At 39.0% G+C, this 22469-nt stretch overlaps 1 protein-coding gene across 3 annotated transcripts in view; it reads right to left on the reverse strand.

Moving 5' to 3' along the window:
- The window catches only part of LOC116043026 (myosin-10-like), a 77432-nt gene that overhangs the window by 38513 nt on the left and 16450 nt on the right, over positions 1-22469 (reverse strand). For 2 of the 3 annotated variants that reach the window (XM_036000365.1, XM_031289522.2), the window contains exons 3-6: positions 17816-17972; positions 2433-2460; positions 412-514; positions 25-54 (exon numbers count right to left, since the gene is read on the reverse strand). In XM_036000365.1, the coding sequence (XP_035856258.1) occupies positions 25-54; positions 412-514; positions 2433-2460; positions 17816-17972 (318 nt within the window). Of the gene's footprint in view, positions 1-24; positions 55-411; positions 515-1853; positions 2184-2432; positions 2461-17815; positions 17973-22469 lie in introns of those variants that run through there. The other variant, XM_036000367.1, reaches the window with a different exon arrangement.

Consider the following 22469-nt stretch of genomic DNA (forward strand, 5'->3'; position numbering starts at 1 on the left):
GTATATGAAAGTAGAAATACTTGCCTGTAGTTTCACTGGTTTGGGTGATTCTGGCTGTTTGTTACAGATAAACAAATGCAAATTGTTAGATTGTGTACAAACATTCAGTGCACAAAGCCATGTTGCCTACTACACGTATTGGTATCTATACTTAAACCACAACAATCCCACCTCAGCCAAACTACTCATTAGTTATTTCTGTGTTATATAAGGTCAAAATAATAACCTGGTCTTAAGAGGTTACGGGGGCATACAAAGACATGATGGGGCATAGTGGTAGTGATTCATTTTTTATACAAATCCAACATTAACTATAGTATTTTAACACATTTTTATGGACTCATTCAGTTCAGATTTAGGCTTTGAGCAGGCATTGCTAACCTGAGAGAGATGAGAAAGGAGAATACTCACAGGAATGTTGTGGTCTTTTCTTCCTTTGTGGGAGGAGGCAACGTGTGCCAGGTACTGAATGACCTTCTTTGTGTTTTCCGTCTTGCCAGCTCCTGACTCACCTCTGTGGGACAAAAGATGACAATGCACACCAAAACAGACATCCTCAGAATAGTATGTGTGAAACACTAAACTCTTTAGAATGAACCCTTTAAACTATCAATAAATCAATAAAGCTCAGACGCACTGTCCTCCTTTAGCTTTACAGATTTGCAGGTGCTTGTGGGCGAGGACAGAACACAATCCCTGTCCTCTTTTCCACGACAAAGAAAATGCACAAATATAATCTTCTGACTAAAACAGAATTCTGGTGTGTATCTGATCTTGTGTGTCTTTCTCTGCGATATTTTTTCAGTGTCAGTCAAGTTTAGGCCTGTGGTTGCTGGCGTGTTGATGTGCAGCCTGCTTATCCCTGCTCTGTCATACAGTGGCCATGGCATAGAAAAACAGGGAAGAAATCTCCAAGCCAGGCACAAACGTTGAGGGAGCCATTTAGATTTAGAGCATACTTGAGGTTTTACAGTAAGTGCAAATTTGCATACACCCAAGTATGCACAAAATATTGTTTTGCTTTCAGAGTGGGATGTGACTGAGAGTGAAGACTGGGAGAGTGGTGTGCAACTGTCAGTCTTTTTGGCTACTGTGAACGGAAGGTAATCATGACAATGTCTCTGTTATTGCCCTTGGACTGCTGGGTGTTAGAGTCCTCAACTCATGCCATATTAACAGGTAGTGCTGACTTAATCATGATTTAGTATTTTAGTGTGTCATACTTTTAGCAGTTTGTGTATATCAGTGCCAAAGCCCTTGATGATGTGCATAATCTATATTGTAATATCTGTGTGTATACAGTAAGTGTGTGCAAGCATGACTATATCCAGCTTTTGTTTAACACAGCAATACAATTCAATCCAATAAAACCTAATACTATATTTCTAACTGTCTAGAGAGTATGTCAGGGCTGATACTTTTTATTTTAAATATGAACCACCATTCAAAAATAGAAAAAGAAATATTAGATCTGTAACGATCTGTTCAAATTCACAGATGTGTTACAAATGAATGTCTTTTTCAAATTAAGGTCCACTACCTAGCTTTTTGGTACTTTAACCGTATTTTAGGGCAGCAGAGACACCATAAATGAAGGGAATGAATGTCAATTTTACATCACTGTTTAAGGATACTGTTACCTGGGTTGAATTTGAATTCTTTTGATTTACGTTTTAGCTCTAATTTGTTCAAACTAGATTTTTTTTAAGTGACCGCCCTACAATATGTCTTCAGCTTTGTGTGTGGTGATGTTGTATTACAGTGAAGTATTTTGGAAGGTGTGCAATTCAAGTTATTTCGACCCCCTATGTGTATATAGAAGGGACATATAACATGAACCCCTCACTATTCACCTTGCATGAGTAAAAGGGCTGTTGCATGGTTTATGTCTTGATACCCTCTCTGGTATTTTCTTTGGTGACATTCCTGTCATCTGTTGACACTTGTCACTGAAAAGACGCCAAGGGGCTGTGTAGCAGAAATGTCAGGCATTTCTTAGACCCACATGTCCCATGTTTCTCTCAAGTAGTGACAGTCTGGTCAGTGTCACTGAGAAACACAATTTAAAATGATTGTAAAGGCCCCTGGGCAGCTGGTTCACTTGTACTGCTCCTGAACTGTGTAATTACCATCAAATGCATTATTGTCACATTATTTAATTCAGACCAAACAAATGCCACTGGGAAATATACTGCACCACGTGATGTTATTTCCGTGAATATAAAGGGGAAAAGAGACATGCGTGAGGGTACTGAATCAACCATGAACCTTATGCTATTAATTTAGGACAAAGGGCTCAGTTTATCGGAGCAATATAAGACACAGATTTTTTCAACAATAACTTTAATATGCTGAAATAACAACAGTTTCAATATGAAATTGAAAATATAAAACAGAGTTAATACAGTGGTGGACTGAGCCTGTATACTCACGTGCAAAGAATGGATTGGTCCTCTCGATCTGTGGGAGACAAGAAGAGGGGGAAAGGGGGAGGACGAGAAGAAGAAAAAGTCAAACCTCAGCAGTCTGTCTTTGATTCAGTCTCCACTGTGCTTTCACAAGATTTGATTGACAACCTTATCACCAAAACAGCATCCACCCAAAGTAAAGTCTTATCATCACATTGTGGATTTGACGGTTGAAGTCAAGCTTAGCGTATGCATGTGCCATCAAATGTTTTAAATATCATGTTTTCACAGCCAATTTTTGTAGGGCGTATTTTTCAGTAGGCTAAGGCGTCACAGCATTTCACCACAGTATTCCCTGGAGTGCAATGTCAGAAATGCAGAGAAGCAGCACTGTAAAGTCAAATCACTGCATGGAAGAGATAAGGCAACAGTAATGTCAGCTTTACATTTGTAAATAGAGGGTGCTAACTCTGAGTTTAGTTGAGACTTGGACGAGAGCCAGTACAGATTACTTAATTTAAAAAATATATATTATTATTTTTACGAAACTGCTGTGGGGGAACTTTATTTCACACACAAATCTATTACATTACAACACACACACACACACACACACACACACACACACACACACACACACACACACACACACACACCTATTCTTCACTGCTAAAGCCTGACCGATCCAGATATCTGGCGAGAGTACTTTTTAAAAAACTAAAGAGTTTTTCTTAGTGAGTCTAAGTGAGACTGAGGCAGCTGCCCGGAGGAAAAGAGGCCTTGCCTTGTCAGGCCCTGAGATAACATTATCTTCTGTCTTCTCCTTAGAAGTGGTGAATTTACAGCTAACAGCAACTTTCTGGCTTTTGTATAATATCTAGTGTAGGCAAAAAATGTCATTAGCATAGTGTAAACTATTTTATTGGGTTGCCTGCTACCGAAATGCTCTGAGTGGATTTAAGTTGGGCTATTATTGTGAAAGGTCAAAACGGTAGAAGTGAAACTGTAGCAATTGCGCTGCCTTGGTCAATATGGGAGTTAATAAAAGTGTGTTGATCATCTTGGTTCATGCTAGTTCAAATTACGGAGCCTCCGTGTTTTTATTTTAGTACCCTACAGTAGTTAGCACTCATAAGCTCAGAGAGCTAACTTGGTTTGTTTATTTTATTACATAAACGTCTTTGTCACCCTGAATGTCCTGCCGAAACCACGTTCAAAAATCTGGCAGTTTTATTAAAGTGTTGCTTGATACTGAATACCTGAGAAAAAAAGGAACGATTAGTTGAATATTCATATTGAACCGCCAAATCCGATTCAACAGACAAAATTCTTAGTTGGGTATAGTAATAATCACTGAAAGCTGAAAACTGAAGCTGGCCAGATTGGTACAATATTTGTATTTGTACCTGTATAATATAACAATTTTTGTGTCTATATGATGGCAGGTTTATCTAGTATGACTGTTAGAATGATGACCATTTGGTCAGCTTTGAAAGATTTAATAGGATGAGTTGCTTACCCTCTGTAGTCTGTTTTTCATTTCATATTTGACAGTGTGTACCACATCAGGACAACTTGGCGTTTCCTTTGTTGATAGTAACAACTGCAGTCTTATTCTTATCTTGCAGAATGCAACCCCTTACACAACAGAGTGACTGATCAAATTTGACATCCCATCCCTCTTTGCATTTCAAGCCTTGGTAAATCTAGTATGGCTGTTGAATCTGAATCAAGGTAATAGACTTTTCACCTCTATGGCCATTAGCGTAAAAGGCAGGGCCCACATGGATCAACTCTGCATCCAGCCCCATTACACACATTTAGACCAACAGTGCTCGTTTGTTATCTACATAAATAAGAACATTCATACGTCCCCAAGTGTCCCCCTGGGCAATACTTGGCAGAAAGTCTAAACTATCTACCAGATTTGAATTAGTTTAAAGAAGTCATGTCATGTGTTCGGGATATTCAAAATGTTGACTATTATAATGAATGAATGAAATTATAATAAAGTGCACAAGTTTAACTAGACATAGCCTCAACCATTCACAGCATGACCCAAAGTGTGACACAAAGAGTGATCCAATTATTTTCTTGTCGAAAAATGTTAATGTGTGCTGTGCTGAGGGCAATTTGCACTGTGGTCATGTGGCAATAAAATATGACATCTAACGCATCTCAATTAACCTCCGGGGTATTCCAGTTTAGAGTGTCTTGTGAGCTTGGAGTGAAGCAAATCGGAGTCATCTAGAGACCCAATAGGGTAAAATAAGTTGATGATGTCATGAGAAAACAGTACTTTGTCTTCCCGTCAATGCCCCCCACATGGATAGGGCCTCCTGTCAAGTCACATGGCTGGCTGAGCAGCAACAAGTCAAAAGATTAGATAAAAGTTATCAGACTCTCTTCACTCTATTGACCTTATGTTGCACTGTTCATACAGAGCTAAAACTTTGGCTCGATTCATTCAGTAAGAACAGAAGCTATGTCATTATTAAGTTAATATTGAGATCAGGATTAAGGTCTTTACACACCTGGGACGTTTTTTTCATTGGATTAATTTGCACGTTCATATATATTTTTTCAAACCTTGTTTTTGTCAAGTGTACTTTCACACAGAACGTGAATATTACGCAGCGATAAAGCAATGTAATTTTTTAAGCTACTATACATTCACGTGAAATCTTCACCGCCAACGTTAACTCTCCTCTGCTCCGATCGCGCTCTCCCGTCCGCTCACACCGCATCTCCTGTCACTTTCTCTCTCGCTTCGTCAGCGTCCCCAGAGGACCTCAAACTGTCCCACCGACATGGTAGATGAGCTGGTGCGAATATTCGAAACTTTTATTTAAAACTGTTGCAAATTTGCATTGCTGCCGGTATGAATAGTTTTGATTATTTAGTATTTTCGTGTCGTTTATTTAACACGCCCCCCCGTGTGTAACAGCCTTTAGTTGTCAAGATTATCCATTCATCTTTGGAAACAGTTGTATTGTACTTGAACATTTTAAATTGACTGCCTTCAATGTCATTATGTTTACATATCTGAATGAAATTTGTTTCAAATGTTTTTTTGTTTTTTTAAACGTCATCTTAAAAATGTAAATATACAATTGTTTTTAATTATAATGATGTTAACAGAACATGAAATCAAATGATATGGATTTATCCCCAAATACAAATTGCAGGTACATTATATTTGCAGGTTGGCATCCATCTCATTTCATTCTAGCTAAGACAGTTTCCTGTAATTGATGAGTAAGTGCCTGTTCATCAAGGGGGCTGATCTCAGAGGCCATTAATACTGTAACTGTATTGCAAAGTCAACACTTTTGCTAATTGACAGAGTTACCGGTAATTAGTGATTGGCATTGGTACATTAGTAGATTGACTTGGGAGAGGTAAGCCTGTCTTTTCTAGGGCTGCGCAATCAATCGCAATTTTATCGAAATCGCAATATGGACTAGTGCAATCTCCAAATTGCAGGGGGGCACAATATTTGTTAAAGGCAAAATATGTGTCAAACTACAAATCGAACAGACTAAAGAAAATGTCTTTGTTTTGTATAGATTCTCGCTAAAATCACACTATAATCATTTTAATTTTTTTTTTTTTTAATACTTTTCTATGAAAATGAGAATAACGATATAAAAATTATCATTCCCTCTAATATCCTGACTCATATCGCAATATCAGTCAAAATAATCGCAATTAGATATTTTCCTCATATTGTGCAGCCCTAATCTTTTACGGACTGTAAGCTTTATGTATAGCTGTATGACTGAACAAGCCAACTTTAGGTTTAACATTCACATTTATCTAAAGATGTCCATTTAGTTTTCTAAAATGCATCCAGTAGCTCACCAACAGCCTGAAAAAAAGCCTGTTCAAGTTTGCCCTGGGCAAATGGTTGCAGGGCAACAAGAGCTTGCAAATTAATTTACTTTGGATCTGAAGTGTTACCAAAAAAAATGCAATGCAGTGATTACATATAATTTATCTGTTCCTGATTCAGTAGATGCAACCCACTCTATGTCAGCATACAAATAAGATCCATGGCAAAGGAATGATAGTTCCCGCTGTTGTGGATGGGTTTCTCTGCCATTCCAGCAACAAGCTAACAAGATATTAAAATCCAAGAAGTAGAGATGGATGGAAGCGAGCTGATCATTTAACAATGAGGAGCACCAGAGATGCAAATGGTCCAATCCTAGATTGTGATCTAATTCGGTTCAGCTGGTTAGTCTGATGGCTCCTTGATCTATTTGTCATGAAAGAGGAAGGAAGACTCACATTTTGTATTCAAACTTTCACATTATTTTAAAATATGTAGGGAGACTCAAATGTATACAATCTGCAGGTCGGGAACCTTCCCAGGAGTCCCAAGTTTAACCTGAGGGGTAATATAAGGATTTAAGGGACAATCGATCAAAAAACAGGCCTCTAAAATTCTATAAATTAACATAACTTTAAAAACCACACTCTGGCTGAACTGCTCACAACCCAAGTTGGCACTCAAAGGCCTTAACATGTGATGAGAGGTCACAAGTAAACATTGCTTAATTTTAATGGGGGCACAAGCCAAAAAGTTTAGGAACCAGTGCTCTAAAACATGCTGTGAATATTTCAACTCATTTTGTACAAGTTGAGTCCCAGGCTGGACCGTTCTGCCAGAGGTGAAGGTTTCCTGGACTGAAGTGCTGACTGTGCTCTTTTGGGCTAAAGTGATGGAACGTTATTTGAATAAGGACACAGCTGAATGGCTCATCAGGGACAACCTGGGTTTCCTGGCTTTGACCAGGAACTTCCTGCAGTTAAGTAATGTAACAAGGAAATTGGTCTCACACACACACACATGGATGCACCCACCCACACACCCACACCCACACCCACACCCACACACACACACACACACCCTTCAGATATTCACTCACATTCAACTAGGCAAAAACATGATTTCCATTTGCCTATTTGTCGTACATCAAGATATACATTTTTTAGATATAGAGGTCCACTGCTATGGAATTCATTGAACGGATCACTAAAAACATTTAACTTCCTTTCCGGCCCTTAGGTCACAGTTAAAGAAGTTTCTCATTTCATCTTAAACCTTATGTTGGGATAATTCTGTTGGTTGCATTTATTGTCTGACTCTATGGTTTGTATTTCTGTTTGCCTTGTCTTTTTACTTGCTTTATTATTAGAAATTATCATGTCCTCTTTTGTATAAGGGGAGGACTCTGAATAAGCCTTTTAGGCTTCTCCTGCACTGAAATTGCTTCTTTCTTTTTTTTTTTTTTTTTTTTTAAATCTATTGTATGTACTGTATATCTTTGTGTAAATAAACTGACCTAAATGACAGCACACATGCAAACACAATCCATCATTAGCCCCCACCTATTTCTCATCTCTCTTTACATTCACATCCCAATCTGAATCAGACCGAAACAACACCGCTCAGAAAGCTAGTGTCTCCTTTATCAGACTGGCTGCAGACAGTGGAAAGATGTGATCCAGTCATTGTGAGACCTCTCACTTCCATTCACCAATTTGCCAGCACTGCTGCAACCTTAACAACCTCTCCAGACTGTAAAGCGCTGATTACTGGCAGAGGACTGTGACTTTGTGCAGATGAGAACTAACAGGGGCTGTTATTTCCGTTACATTACCTGATGGTCATAAGGACTGTTTTGTGCATTTCGCGTGATTGGTAAAACTCTTGCCAGCTTCACGTGACTCCATTATGTTGGGTAGTCAGTGAAGATTCCCTCAGGGTATAGAACATTTTAGTTCAGTGAAAGCTCTGAAGTTTGAATATAATTTTAAATATTGAATCCAGACTTTAAGGGCAAAAACATAACTGACATTTAGTCACATGTCACAGGCTACAGAGAGGTCGATAAAAGTAGCCCTCAGAGAGAAAAAGACTGCGGCAATGGTCTTAAAAACTGGTGACAGTGAAAAATTTGAGGATGTCTTGCAGCTTTGACATAAACACAGCGGCTCCGCATGTGGCATTTTTCCCGCTAAGGAGAGAGGAGGAGGGGAGGGGGCAGAGGGAAAGCTGATCTCACGACAGTGAGCTCATTGTGAGGCTGTGGCACGCTGGGTCTGGGCTAGTGTCTGCCTCTGATGGCTAATGCCTGTATTTGAAGTGCAAACACTCACCTCAGGAACCAGTTCTGCACTCTGATCTAGCTGTTCCTTAAGTGTCACAGCGAGACAAAAACTTCCACAAAACCACAGTGATGTAAATAGTACAACACATTAGCTGAATGTTCATGATAATGAAGACAAATCGATGAGCACTCTGATGCTGTCTCATTAACAGGAGGATATACAGTAGAGCTTTGCCTTTGTGCTGTCTGTGAAGAAAAAGGGAGCTATAAGTTAATAATGAGGTTTGCTTAGCTACAGATAAGTATAATATACTGCAATCAACTGGAAGCTGTAAAAGTGTTTTCAGTAAATGAGCATCCACTCAAGTATGAAATTAAAATCAAAGACCTCGGGCGCCCGGATAGCTCAGTCGATAGAGCGGGCCCATATATAGAGGTTTACTCCTCAACGCAGCGGGCCCGGGTTCGGCTCCGACCTGCGGCCCTTTGCTGCATGTGCTCCCCCCCCCCTCTCTTTCTCTCTCGCCTTTCATGTCTTCAGCTGTCCTATCAAAATAAAGGCCGAAAAATGCCCAAAAAGAAAAAATCTTAAAAAAAAAAAAAAAAAAAGAAATCAAAGACCTTATTTCCTCTTCAGTACCATCCAGGGCTGTCCACGGCTTACTTAGTCCTTTCTCCTACAGTAAATATCTACAACAAACACACCACTACACAAAATGTTCTTATGTCTAGACCTAAATTCTAATTACAAATCAACAATGAACTGTGCAGCAATAGCATAGCTGTGGTTCACTTTTTGCTGCTACCAAGTTACATGATTGCTGTATACAAACCAAACTTTTCTATACTTTCCTGGAGTCACAAGCAGATAGCCTACAGGAACAGTGCCATCAAGCCAATAAGCCTGTTTGGAAATTAATACCTCTGCTCAATTGTTAAAAACTCTTTATTTTCATTGCCTCCCACCTTTTCTTCCCCTCTCTATCGCTCTCTCTCAAGATGATGTTGTGGATAGGCACCTGTGTTTTTCATCAGATCATGATAAGATATATCAGATAAAATCTTATGTGAAATCAGTTTGACTAAAATTACAAAATTATTAGTTTTTGGTGAGACTAGATTGACTGAAATGTTTAATATAATAATATAATGATTTCGGGTCCCCAGGCAAACAACTTCTTGCTTTACTTTTCACCATTTCTCTAACTGGGAATGTTGGTATTGATACCGCACAGTACAAGTCCCGCATTAAAATGTTTACTTAAAGTAAAAGAGAGGCATTATATCAGCACAATGTACTTACATTTACTGAACGCCTGTTTAAGGTGGAACTTTCAACTCTAATTTAATGCTGGATAGTTTATTGAATAATAATGCATCAAATTTTAATTGTGATATTTTGTATGTAAAATCTGAATCTCCAACGTAACATTAACATTTCTCTGTCAGATAAATGTATTAGTATAATGTTTTCCTCTTAAGTAGAAGTACACAGTAAGTCAGGAGTACAGTACACAGTTGGATTGTTTTGGGGGCCTTCAGTAAGTTATTTTGGGGCACAATGGTTCTGGAGAAAGCTACTGTACAAGCAGCAATACCACAGGCCAAGCAATCGGCCTGTTCCAAACAGGCACGTTTTGAACGGGGACTGCACTAGTATGGGCCAATAAGAATGGTGCCAGGGAGATGTCAATCAAGAACAGTTTGTACACACCAACAATGTCCTGAGAAGGTCTAATCAGGCAACATAATTAAAAAAAAACATCTGTATAGGTGTTGAGGGTTTAAAACTGCCACTGACTCTGACTCAACTTATTTAAAACATTATTTTCTGCCAACATTGTTTTTTATAAACCTGGGTAGCAACCACCAACTTTTTGGTCACAATTCAGGGTTTTTAACCTTTACGCCACAATCCCCGAATCCACAGAAAACTCAGCTTTAATTTCATTTTAAACTAGAGCTGCAAGCAGTTATGAAGGAGTCCAAGCCCCCCCGGCGCAAGTCGCCCCCCACGACCCGCGAAGTCCACGAAAGTCGGACCCAAAGCGCACCGGCAGCAAGGGAAATGGCAGGAAATATTGCAATGCGTGAGCTGCAAGGTCTGTAGTAAATTATAACTACTGTCATGATATTTCAATGCCATATATTTTTAAGTGATAATCTAAAAAATAAGTGCAATCCGGCAAATCTAGCCATACATCCTATGACACAACACTGGTTTAAGGCTGTGATGACCAATATCAATGACAAAAAAATACAACTACTGCATAATGCATAATGACTATGCATGGCCTACCACATATATTTGATTTTCCAAGTAAAATAAAGTAGTGGTTTATGTATCTCATGTGGCAATTATAGGATTTGCTTCGAAGCACACTTGGATGGAGCAGGAGTGTTGGCATGAAACTTAACTATAACAACAGAAATGTTAAGCATTGCTGATTTTGAAGAATTCTGGGTGTCTGTAGTGTCCTGGAATGGAAAAGCTATCTCATAACACAGAGGGGCTTGTGATTGTTTATTACTTTAACACCTCAGAGCAGTTACACTTATGACAGCCTATTAAAAGAAGGCTACGGTTGTGTTTGCAGTGGCATGAACCACTACTTGTCTCTCATCTTACTGCACCTTCCAAATAAAAGAAAACCATTTACTATTGGTCCAAAGGGAGTGGACTACCCCTTGACACAGAGGTGTCTGTCAATATGGTTTTAAAAGTCAAAGCAGTCAATCATTTCAAACCATCCGTTTTAAACTATAATGGCAAAGGTCTCTGGTGTGGGCAGAACTGGGACTGATGCTTCAGCCCAGGACTTACAGATGGAAATAAATGCAATGGAGGTCCAAAGTATTTGGTTTCCTATGTGGAGCATTTATGAGAAGGAAAATCTGTAATGAAATCTAATAGGGAGATTAACTGTGGTTGAGAAACACTGACAACAGGATTTAGATTTGTATTCAAGGCAAACTGAAGCTTCGAAACTAGTCCAGAAAATGTGATTAATATCTACATTAGGTGCAAAATAAATCAGTGGTGACAGGTAGTGTGGCAGCCAAAAAGAGGCAGCTGGAGTGAAGAAGCTGGAAAATCATTGAATGTGAAAGGCAAATTAAGACATACTGAAGGTTATATATTTAATATTGACAAGAGGAAAAAGACAAAGCAGAAATAAATCTACTTTGGCTCATAATATTGTACCATGGAATATTTGTCCAATAAGCTGTCTCCCTTCCAGTCGCTGATGTAAAGAAAATAGCCACCAGGTGAACTTTACAAGCAAGACTCATATACAGTGTTTCCCATACATTGATTCATTTGTATGGGAAACACTGTAAAGAAACACTAAGCTGATAAAAGGTGACCGTCATGCAGCGACGAAAGTAAAGTTAGATCAAAACAACTAGTTAAGATTAGAAAAAAAGACTGTGGTTTGGGTTAAAACCCTGGTCCCCTTAAAGTGAAAGTCTCGTATTAACTTTTCTGGGACACCAACTCCACTCCCCCACTTGAAAGCCGCGTCTCACGTTTGACATGGCAATATTTAAAACTGATTTTGTTGGTTAGTTTCTACTTTTGATATGGCAATATTTAAAATAATTTATTTAGTTTGCAAAGAATTTTAAGAAACTTGCTTTTTACATAACAACTAAAATGTGACTTTTTTCATAAGACATTTTCTTTTTAAGCAATGTGTGCTTTCATTGCAATTGTTCAAATATTCAATAACTAACCATAAATAGTTTATCTGTGTGTTTCCTTCAATTATTTAAAAATCACAAAGATAAGATATGTACTCTTCTATCGACTCTTTTATAAAAAAAAAAAATGAAAAAAAAAATCCCACCTGTAATATTTACAATACAAACCTTGTCAGTGAACTATGAGGGCAAAAATAAACCAAAAAAAAAAAAAAAATTGTTGATTAATTGTAATCAAGGTAAAATGTTCCAATTAATTGTGATCATATCGTCCAGCCCTACTGGGAGAAAAATATCAATCGTTTCAGTGATTGTAAACCTGTCGCTCACAGTGCGGCCTCTAGCTCACCCGGTAGAGTGTGCACCCCATGTAAGCTGAGACCATTGCAGTGGCCCAGGTTCAAATCCAACCTGCAGCCCTTTGCTGCATGTCATCCCCTCTCTCTCCCCCCTTTCTATCTGTCCATACTATCTAATAAAGAAAAGCCCCCCCAAAAAACTTTAAAAAAAACAAACCTGTCACTCACTCACTGCAACTTGCGGCATCTTTTCGAAATGTGGTGGGTCGCTTTTTCAAAAGATTAGCAAAAATGTCCTGTATGTTAAACATGCTCTGGTGTGCCCAGGAGGGGGTTTGAGGTTGAATGAGCCTGGCATCATGCCTCAGTTCAAAAGGCCATCTAAGCCATTATGGTTTGCTATAGACCTCATTTGTGCCAGGTGGGCCAGTGTTTGCTGAGAGTTAGACGTTCCACTTCCGGGATTGCTCCGGTCTCACAGGAAATTCCGCCAGATGCATGTATTTTCGCCGATGTCCGTTTCCTTCCGTTTTCTTTGTGTTTGAATTGTAAGCTCCGGTGGATTTACGAGGACTGTGGTTGACTGCTCCTCAGATCTCCGCATGGAAAACTGAGACAGCTAACTAGACTATCTGTCAAATCTGAGTTTTCTCTCGCACGACTATTTTACAGCGGCTCAGTGCGGAGCTTTGCGCCGCCCATGACGATTGTGATTAGTTTAAAGAAACTGGACAGCTCAGTTGGTAGAGCTGGCACCCATATATAGAGGTTTACTCCTCGACGCAGCGGGCCCGGGTTCGACTCTGACCTGCGGCCCTTTGCTGCATGTCATTTCCCCCTTTCTTCCTTTTCATGTCTTCAGCTGTCCTGTCGAACAAAGGCCTAAAAATGCCCAAAAAATGATCTTAAAAAAAAGAAAAGAAACGCCAATAAACCAGAGCACGTTTTTCTCCCATCCTGGAATGCTATGTGGACTAGCCAGACCCTCCTCCGCTCCGTGTGGATGGTCTGACAAAGCAAGACTAGCTGAGAGTGTACACACTCTACCATTATAAACATTCCTGAGCTCATTTTATCAAACATTCCTGACTATTGTGAATTCCTCACGCTACGGAGACTGTGTAGGTTACAGTCTGTGTAGTTACGGCTACATTAGTTATGGCTACGTTAGTTACGTACGCTAATTAAGTTACGTAAGAAATCCCTGAGATCGCCGTTTCTTTTCATTACGGCGGTTGCCTGTACAGAAGTCAGAGACGATGTAAGTTGGTACTCTTTATATTTAGCTATTGTGGCAGCAGAGTAAGCTATTCCTGAGTTGTTTCAGTCTGAAATGAGTACTGAATGTTAACCATTTTACCCTGCGATATGAAGCTGCTAGTTTATCTGTATTTTTACACTATTACTATTTTACTGTACATCACACATGTTACTAGCTAGTGTGTGATACGTTTTTTGGGGCTTTAATTGTTACTGTGCTGGGTAGGATGTTCATTTTACTTGCACAGTGTGGTAATTGTACATTTTATTTCAGCATTTGTTACTAAGTGATTAATAACCCACTGTTATGTCAGATAATAGTAGTTATAACAGCTGTGACATTAATGTACCTTTTTGGGGTTTATTTCAGAAACTTCCTTCATACATGCAACAATGTACAGCTTGTGACTGCCTGTAATGCACTACCAAGTAAAAAGTTGAACTCCACCTGGTGACTCGTGCTCTCTGATAGGAGCCCTGAAGCAGCTAATACACACCATCCAGCATTCACAGGGTTAAAATCCCAACACTGACAATATAGATTACACTTTGCACATCACTGAAAACTTCATGGAACATGCGTTGCATTCTTCAAACAATTAATTTAATCTTTTATCAATATCAGTAATGCTGCTGCCATGTGAGATGAGAAGTGCTTTGTTCATAATAAAATTGAACTTTATGAGAAAAATCAGAGAGCTGTGCTTTGGGAAAAACCTCACTAAGCTAAGATGGATCTAGCTGGACTTGACCTAACGCCCTGATTAGACACCAGGGAGAGACTTGAGAAGGGGGGTGTTTCACCATTTCCACAAAAACAAAGACCCCCTGTTTCAAAACCCCACCTAGGGACATTTACAGTGCTGTTGATGCATGTCCACTCTTGAAAACCATCGCAGCTGCTGACACGAGCAGTCCTTCAACAAATGTTTTCATTCAAGCAAGCATCAGCATTTTCTTGCAGTACATTTCCAGATATGATAAAATTAGATTCTTGTACGTCAGTGAGTTCACCTCGGCTGAGCAGCGAGGGCAATTATGTAAAGTATCTGGACCGCTAATCAATGACAGATGTGCAGTAAGTTCTAGAGGTCTGCTTACACACCCTGTCACGGTTAGGTAACACCTCATTTAACCTCCCATCTGAATACTGACTGGCTTCACAGCAACGCTGAGGTAATTAACAGATCCCTGTGAGGTTTAGACCTTTAGCCGTAAATATGATTGGCCAATCTGTTCAGCTCCAAAGCTCATAAATTAGAGACAACAAATTATTTGTCTCAAGTGTTCTTTGTTGTTCAGATGGCAACTGACTGCAAAGTCTAAACATGATGTGTGAAAGATCTGTCATTAATCACTGAAATTTAATGAAACATTCTGAGTTAACAGGGACTGGGTTGGGCAATATGATTAATTATAATGTGAGAAGATACAAGTTTGTTAAAAATTTTGCCAGACCATTTACACCCTGGTAGTTATCTCTTTAATATATTTGGTTGTATTAGACTAGGGCTGTAACTAACGATTATTTAAGTTTTTTTGATTAATCTATTTATTCATTTTAAGATTTATCATTTAATTGTTTATTCTATAAAAAGTGTGTGAGAAATGGTGATTATAATTTCAAGAAATCAAAGGGACATCTTCAAATTCTTTCGTCCCACCCAAACCCAAGATATGCAATTTGCAATGATGATAAGCTGAAAATGACTTAAATGTTAATTGATTTTATCCAAATTGCTGACAGTTTTCTGGCGATCGACTAATCACCTGAAGAATAAATTGTTTCAGCATTATACTGGACCATTGTAGACAATGTTGCAAGACTGTTTTATGGCTGTATTAGATATTTATACAATTCCTGCATCAAAGTGTTAAAGTTATTTCATTTGCTGAATGAGACAAAAACAGCAACTTTCCTGTATGGTTGTTTTATCTATAAACTTTTAGTTAATTTTCCAGAAACCTTACTACATCACAGTGTATATAATTACAGCAATAAACAATTATATATACCCTGACAGACAATGTCATCCATATCTAAGAAATGTGTGTTTGGTTTTCCAGGGTCTTTATTGGCCACTTGGAGAAAAGAGAAGAAGAAAAAAAACACCAGTGCTAATCTATACAGCTGGATAATATAATGTTAACCAGGTTGCTGAAATGCTCAGGGCCACAGATGAATAGCAGCTGGCCTCCACTAATCTCCAACCTAAAAACCTCCTTTTGAACAACAACACTGTTAATTCCGTTACAACAACAACAACAACAACAACAACTGAAAATGGGTTGGAGTAGGAATGCATTACAAATTACAAGTACTTGTGTACTCTGAGAAATACAGTAAATACATGCAGCATGTTGAAAAGCTTGAGGTCACTGCTTCAAGAAATAAGTAAAACGCACAAATATGTTGAACGTGTTACTAACTGACAGGTCTCCCAGCCCTGCCCCCATGCGTTTATGTCCATCCATGTAGAAACGCAGTGTGTAGAGAATAGAGGGTGTGAAGAAAAGAGGAGGAGGTGACAACAAGAAACTAGATGGACTAAATGACGAGCTGACAGAGTTCAACAACAGCTCAGTTCAACTGAAACTGTATTCCTGTGCTTGTACATCATCAGCTGTGAAGAGATATTACCAATTAATCAACATCACAACAAGCATCTTTAGACCAAAGCTTAGAAAATACAACTACAAGAAAACTGTGTGACAAATCTGAACATTTTTGATAAAAAAGCAGGGGGTAAAACAGGGATTTTTTTTGTTTAAAGAGGGCAAAGCTATCATCAAGCTTCTTATTGACACTAATGAAACTTCTCCTGTGTACCAACGTGGGGAAAGCAAATCGTAAAAGGACTGACGGAACTGTCCAGTTTGTCACTACCCCCACTGGTCGGCCCTCGCAATCACACAAAGGACCTATTGTTGAGCACAATGGGGTCACCCTCTCTGTTCTTGCTGTTCTGATCCCAGTCAGTCACTGCTCATAGAGCCTGGAAGCTCGCCAACCACCAGGCAAGGATCTTTGAAGACATCGTTCTGAGCTGACTGTCTTCACTTACAAGATTGTATGTTCCTAATGAATTGTTAACGTGACAACTAGGGCAGACTGGATGCCACAGATGACAACAGTGTTATGCACTTAAATTAAACATATGCATGTTAGAGGGTCACTTTTACTCTAAAAGATGCAACTTAAATAATTAACTTGGAAACATATGCAAAAAAGGTTGAAAGACAGAGCTACGACACTAGTCATATTTGTATCGATTAATAGAGACAGATGCTTGAAAATAACTGTGATACATAACTTTGACTGTATGAAGGCTTGAATTGAATTTTAAAATTTCAGACCTTAATTTTTTTCTGTAGGTGAATTCATGTTGTGCCCACATGTCTAGCTTTTCTCTGCATATTTTGGGCCCCTGTTCTGTGCATTCCTCAAATTACTAGCAAAATCACAATGCTGATGTGGAAAACAGAAATGTGCCACCAAAATGCAAAAAAGACATTAGGTTCTTGGTCTTCTAAAAGTCCAGGTAGCATTGACAAATGAACTGAAAAGATGGGCCTTTATAGAGCAATCATGAACACATTGGCAGAAATGTATTTTGGAGAATAAAGTAACTTAGAGAAATAGAGTAACTTTTTGAACAGACACTGCAGCACAGATAGTCCAAGAACAATCAGCTCTTAATAGAAAGTAGAAAGAGACACCCTTGTAAATTGGCTGTGACATTTCCACGTAACATGACACGCACAGAAACAACTTTGGCGAGAGTGATAATCACATCATGGCTAATTTGACATAGAAAATAGGATGATTAGTAGAAATAGATGTGACCTTTAAAAAGGTGACCCAGGCAGGATGTGGATTTAAACAAGCCATAATTTCCCACAAAACCTTTGAAGCCAATACATTGACATTAAATGGCATTTTAATGTACGTTGAGTGGTCATTCGTGTATGTGAGGACTAAGGTAGATGAGAGGCAACCATATACTTTAACACTCAGACTTACCTTGCAGCATACATCTGTACGCAGACTCTGAGATAGCATAGATGTGAGGGGGGATTTCATGCCTCTTTTTGCCCCTGTACATCTCAATGATGTTCTCTGAGTAGATAGGCAGGTTTTTGTAGGGATTTATGACCACACAGAAGAGACCAGAGTATGTCTATAAAAAAAAAAGAAATGAAAACATGGTTGATGTTATTTCATCACACACAGCAGCCTTTATATCACCATTATGTCACAGTTAATATTTTATAGTATTTAAGTATTCGTATGCATTGGTTATCAACAAATCGAAGTACAGTACATGTGTGTGCTATCATCATGCTTTGTTTTTTCTGTTCACAAAAACCCCAATGGGCCTCATTTAAGAACATTTTTGTACTTTTATCCTGAACTTGTTACTTTTTTTCTGAGAGACTTGTTCCTATAAGCTGTTCCAAGCCAGATTCACCAAACTTGTCGTTAATCACCTGTTTCAGCCTGATAAATGCCACCTTTTCATTAAGGAGGTGCATGTTTGTGAGATTTGATCATTAGCATAATTGTCACCCCTAAAATACCTGTTCTGCTCAATTTGTGGTTTTTTACAAAAATGTTACCAAGTTCACAAGTAAACAAGTAAGAGTAAACACTGCAGAGTTTCAAGCCCAGCTTTCTGAAATCATGAGACAAAACATAGTCAGTGGAGGTATTAGAGGATCCGAAACAATTAGAAAATACAGTATGCTAAAAAACGTACTAAAAATCTAAACCTTTGTAAAGCAAAACGGTTTAAGTTTTTTTCAGTTCATTTTTGTCAATTTCGGTATCATATTTAAACTCCAAATTCATTCAGATAAAAGCATTATGATTTCAGGTAAATTTGGGTTTTTTGCCCTGTGGAGAAAGGCAGCCAGTCTTTACATAACTTGTACAACAGATCTGGACCACTACTACACAGAAAATTCAGAGTACAACAAAATTGGTGAATGCCACAAATTCTCTTATATCACTAGTTCACTACCAGTGTTGCATGAGAACAAATGTGTTGTGCAAATTATGAATTCACAGATCATGCCAGAAAACTGTGCACAACTGCATCTTGCTGGCACACTGCCAAGCATCCTACAGTATTTAAATTGTTCCACTCGTTTATTATCCTTATATGTGGCAATTCCTCATGCTTTTTCTATTCATTAAACCGGTGGCAATTTCACCCCGACATTCTTTGACTGACTCCAGAAATCAGATGCGAGAGGTGGAGATTTTAATCCACAACAGCATATAGGTCCCACAGCTGTATAATGCAGACAGACAGACAGGATAGGGTTAATCCCTGACATGTCTGCTGCTGGAGCACTCCATTATCTCAAGAGCGCATGGGGTACACAGTATACAGTAGACACTGTCGGATTACGGCTTTTTAAATCACGCATCAATGATGATACATAACGCCAATACAAACTTTTTTGGTGGATAAATTGCAGCCATCTATCCAGTCATGATCATGCTTTAAATTAAGATGGCAAGAGGGTGTTTATCCTCCCTCTGCTGACTATTGTCTAGTAGTTGTACCAACTTTCCTTATGCTTTTTATTCCTTCATGCTGCATCCCTCACTCTTTTTTCACCGTTTGGATTTTTGTGTTTGGCTGGGTAACAAAACCACATCCTTTAAATGATGTTGTCTCTGACGGCCAGTGTGTGTGTGTGTGTGTGTGTGTGTGTGTGTGTGTGTGTGTGTGTGTGTGTGTGTCTGTGTGTGTGTGTGTGTGTGTCTGTGTGTGTGTGTGTGTGTGTGTGTGTGTGGAGAAAGACCTCTGACAAAAACATGACAACTGTCACCTGGCTGAAGTTTCACACCACACATACACACACACTACATATCTGTAGTCTGATACTGTGGAGCCTAATATTGCATTGTTATTCTGGCAAACCATTTTTTTTTTAATACTGTAGTGTATATATATATATATATATATATATATATATATATATATATATATATATATATATATATATATATATATATAGCTAAATATCAATGATTATGATTAATGATTATTATAATAATAAAGTATTCAATATTGTCCAAACTTCATTTAAATAAAGATTTTAATTAACGCTGCTAGCAATGGAGCCCAACGTTGCTTAAATGGGGCTAAAATTGAAACCATCTCAGATATGCATATACAAGAGTAACACACTGGTATCTCTGGTGATGTTGGGCACAGCTCTGTGTAGCAACCTGGCCACATGGAGATTTGTTACTCTGGAATCACCAGCAGCAACCCTGTTCTACATTACTGAGGCCAGTACTCACACCATGCTAACTGGAATTGCCTGTAAAAAAATAAACTTCATGCGGCTCAGGATGTACTAAGGGCCCTCGCAATAATAACCCCTTCCCAAGCCCCCCATGGTGGGCACAGCGCCAGGCAGACAGATCAGCGCTCCTGACCAGCATGGGTCACAGGCAGTGGGGAGAGGGATGACTCAGCTGGCTGTCCTCGACGGTGTACCCCAGGGGGTATTTGAAGGATTAGTGGGGCTCTGAGGGCAAGGGGTTGGACACCTACACAACCAGGCATAACAAGACACCAGCCAGCCAGCATGTTGTGGTCAACAGTTCTCAAAATGCAGAGTTTGCACAAAAGAATGTGTACTCTCTGGAAAGAAAGTTACTATCAACAATACGTATATGCTAATAGCTGAACTACATATGAATCTTCTTGAGCCCACAACCCAGGGAAACTATGGTGAACAGAGGGGGACTCTGACACAGTTGAAAGGGTTCCCAGCCCTCCGGAAATGTCCAAGTAAATGTCTGTGAACCAAGCAGTGCTTAGCAACAGGGCCTCAGCCTCTCTCAATGGAAAAAGGGGAAACATTTTCTGGGGTCTCTGCTTTTGCATGAAACAGTGCCCTCCATTCTGACATAACTGGGCTAACTGGCCTGCTTTACCATGTTTTGTAAACCCCAAAAAGCATGCAAGTTGTCTTCCCAGGGAAATAAAGAAATGCATTTGCCTCACACAACACTTTTTTTTAAAAGATTATTTGTTGGGCATTTTTGGCCTTTATTTGACAGGACAGTTGAAAGGAAACAGGGGAGAGAGAGGGGAAATGACATGCAGCCGCGGGTTGGACTCGAACCCGGGCTGCTGCGGTAAGGACTGAGCCTTAGTACACGCACGCTCAACCAGGTGAGCTACCATGGTGCCCCCACACACAACACATTTTAATTATGGATGAAATAGAGATGTAATTACAATTAAAGGTCATTTCTAATTTTGTGGCTGTACATTGTGCAGCATCATGGTCTAGATGTGAATGGAGACCAGCAAATGTGAAAATAACAACTTCTAACATTGTCATGATGTGGACAAAACATATTTAATCTTTGACAGGCCTGATGTTAATTTTTTTGATGAAGACATTCAGGAGAAATAAGATTTTGTGTCCCAGTTTCAGTTGTGAACAAAGACACCCATGCTCCAGTAAGAGGCAGGCTTAATTAACGGAGAGACAGCCTGCCGATAAAGGCATACAAGTATCCACATAAAGCTCTCAGCCTGGAGCTGCCAACCATCCTCTTCATGTGCACTCTGCACCACCAATGCAACAAAGGATGAGCAAATAGTGGCATTCAATAATACATCACAGTGGCATTACTATATCCAGTCCTTCATGCTCCTGAGCTACTGGGTTAAACGTTATTTGTTCAACCATGCTAATCAGCAAAGCCAAGCATGACATGGTATATCAATTTCTATAAAGTCCTTCTTAATTATTTTCTCTTTTATGATCTAATGTCAACAAAGTTTGAAGCATGATTATTAGAGGCGTGCAAAAAAATCGATTCACATTCGTATCGCGATTCAAGCTCTACCAATTCAAAATCGATTCATAAGATTTTTTTAATTGTGTCTGCTGCAATCACATGTGAAAAGTAACTACATTTACATACTGTGAATCGTTTTTTTTAATCGAAAATCGTTTTTGAATCGAAAATTGATTTTGGATCGAATCTTGAGCCTAAAAATCGATATTGAATCGAATCGTGACATTTTCTGAATCGTGCACCCCTAATGATTATCACCTATACATCTACTGCCTGCTGTGTGGACAGAAGCAATCAAAGTGGTTTATGTCAGCGCTATGCTATGCTGGTCTGACTTAAAAGGTCACACAATCCTCAAAAAGAGGACAGGAAAACATGCAGAGTCAGGAATGCTAATGCAAATGACCAGCAGAGATCTGCATGCAATGCAACTCAAATCTCTTAAAACTCCTTGTTCATTAGCTTCACATTTGGGGTCTTTGGCATTGAAGAGAAATAAAAAAGATGATCAATTAGCAGCACAAAAGTTCACTAAGCATGTGTATCAGAGGAAAGACATGTCTGTAACCCTGCAGAACAGCAAAAACATTAAAAAGTTGACATGGATTGGCTGTTAATTACACATTGGTTTTCTGACACAAAACTGAAGAAAAAAAAGTTATTTGAGCAGACAGCTGTTGCTTATCAGGGAACAAAAAGAACTCTGTTAGGGCGGTTTGGTTACAGTGTGACTCAGCACAGGCTTCCCTGAGCTAAGAGATAGGGCTGGAGTCACTTCTTTTTCCCTTAAGCCCTCTAAAAATAGAGAAAAATACAAAGATGTTCTTTATACTTT

Source organism: Sander lucioperca, chromosome 4 (genome assembly GCF_008315115.2).
Source record: "Sander lucioperca isolate FBNREF2018 chromosome 4, SLUC_FBN_1.2, whole genome shotgun sequence".
In the NCBI taxonomy this organism is placed as follows: Eukaryota; Metazoa; Chordata; class Actinopteri; order Perciformes; family Percidae; genus Sander; species Sander lucioperca.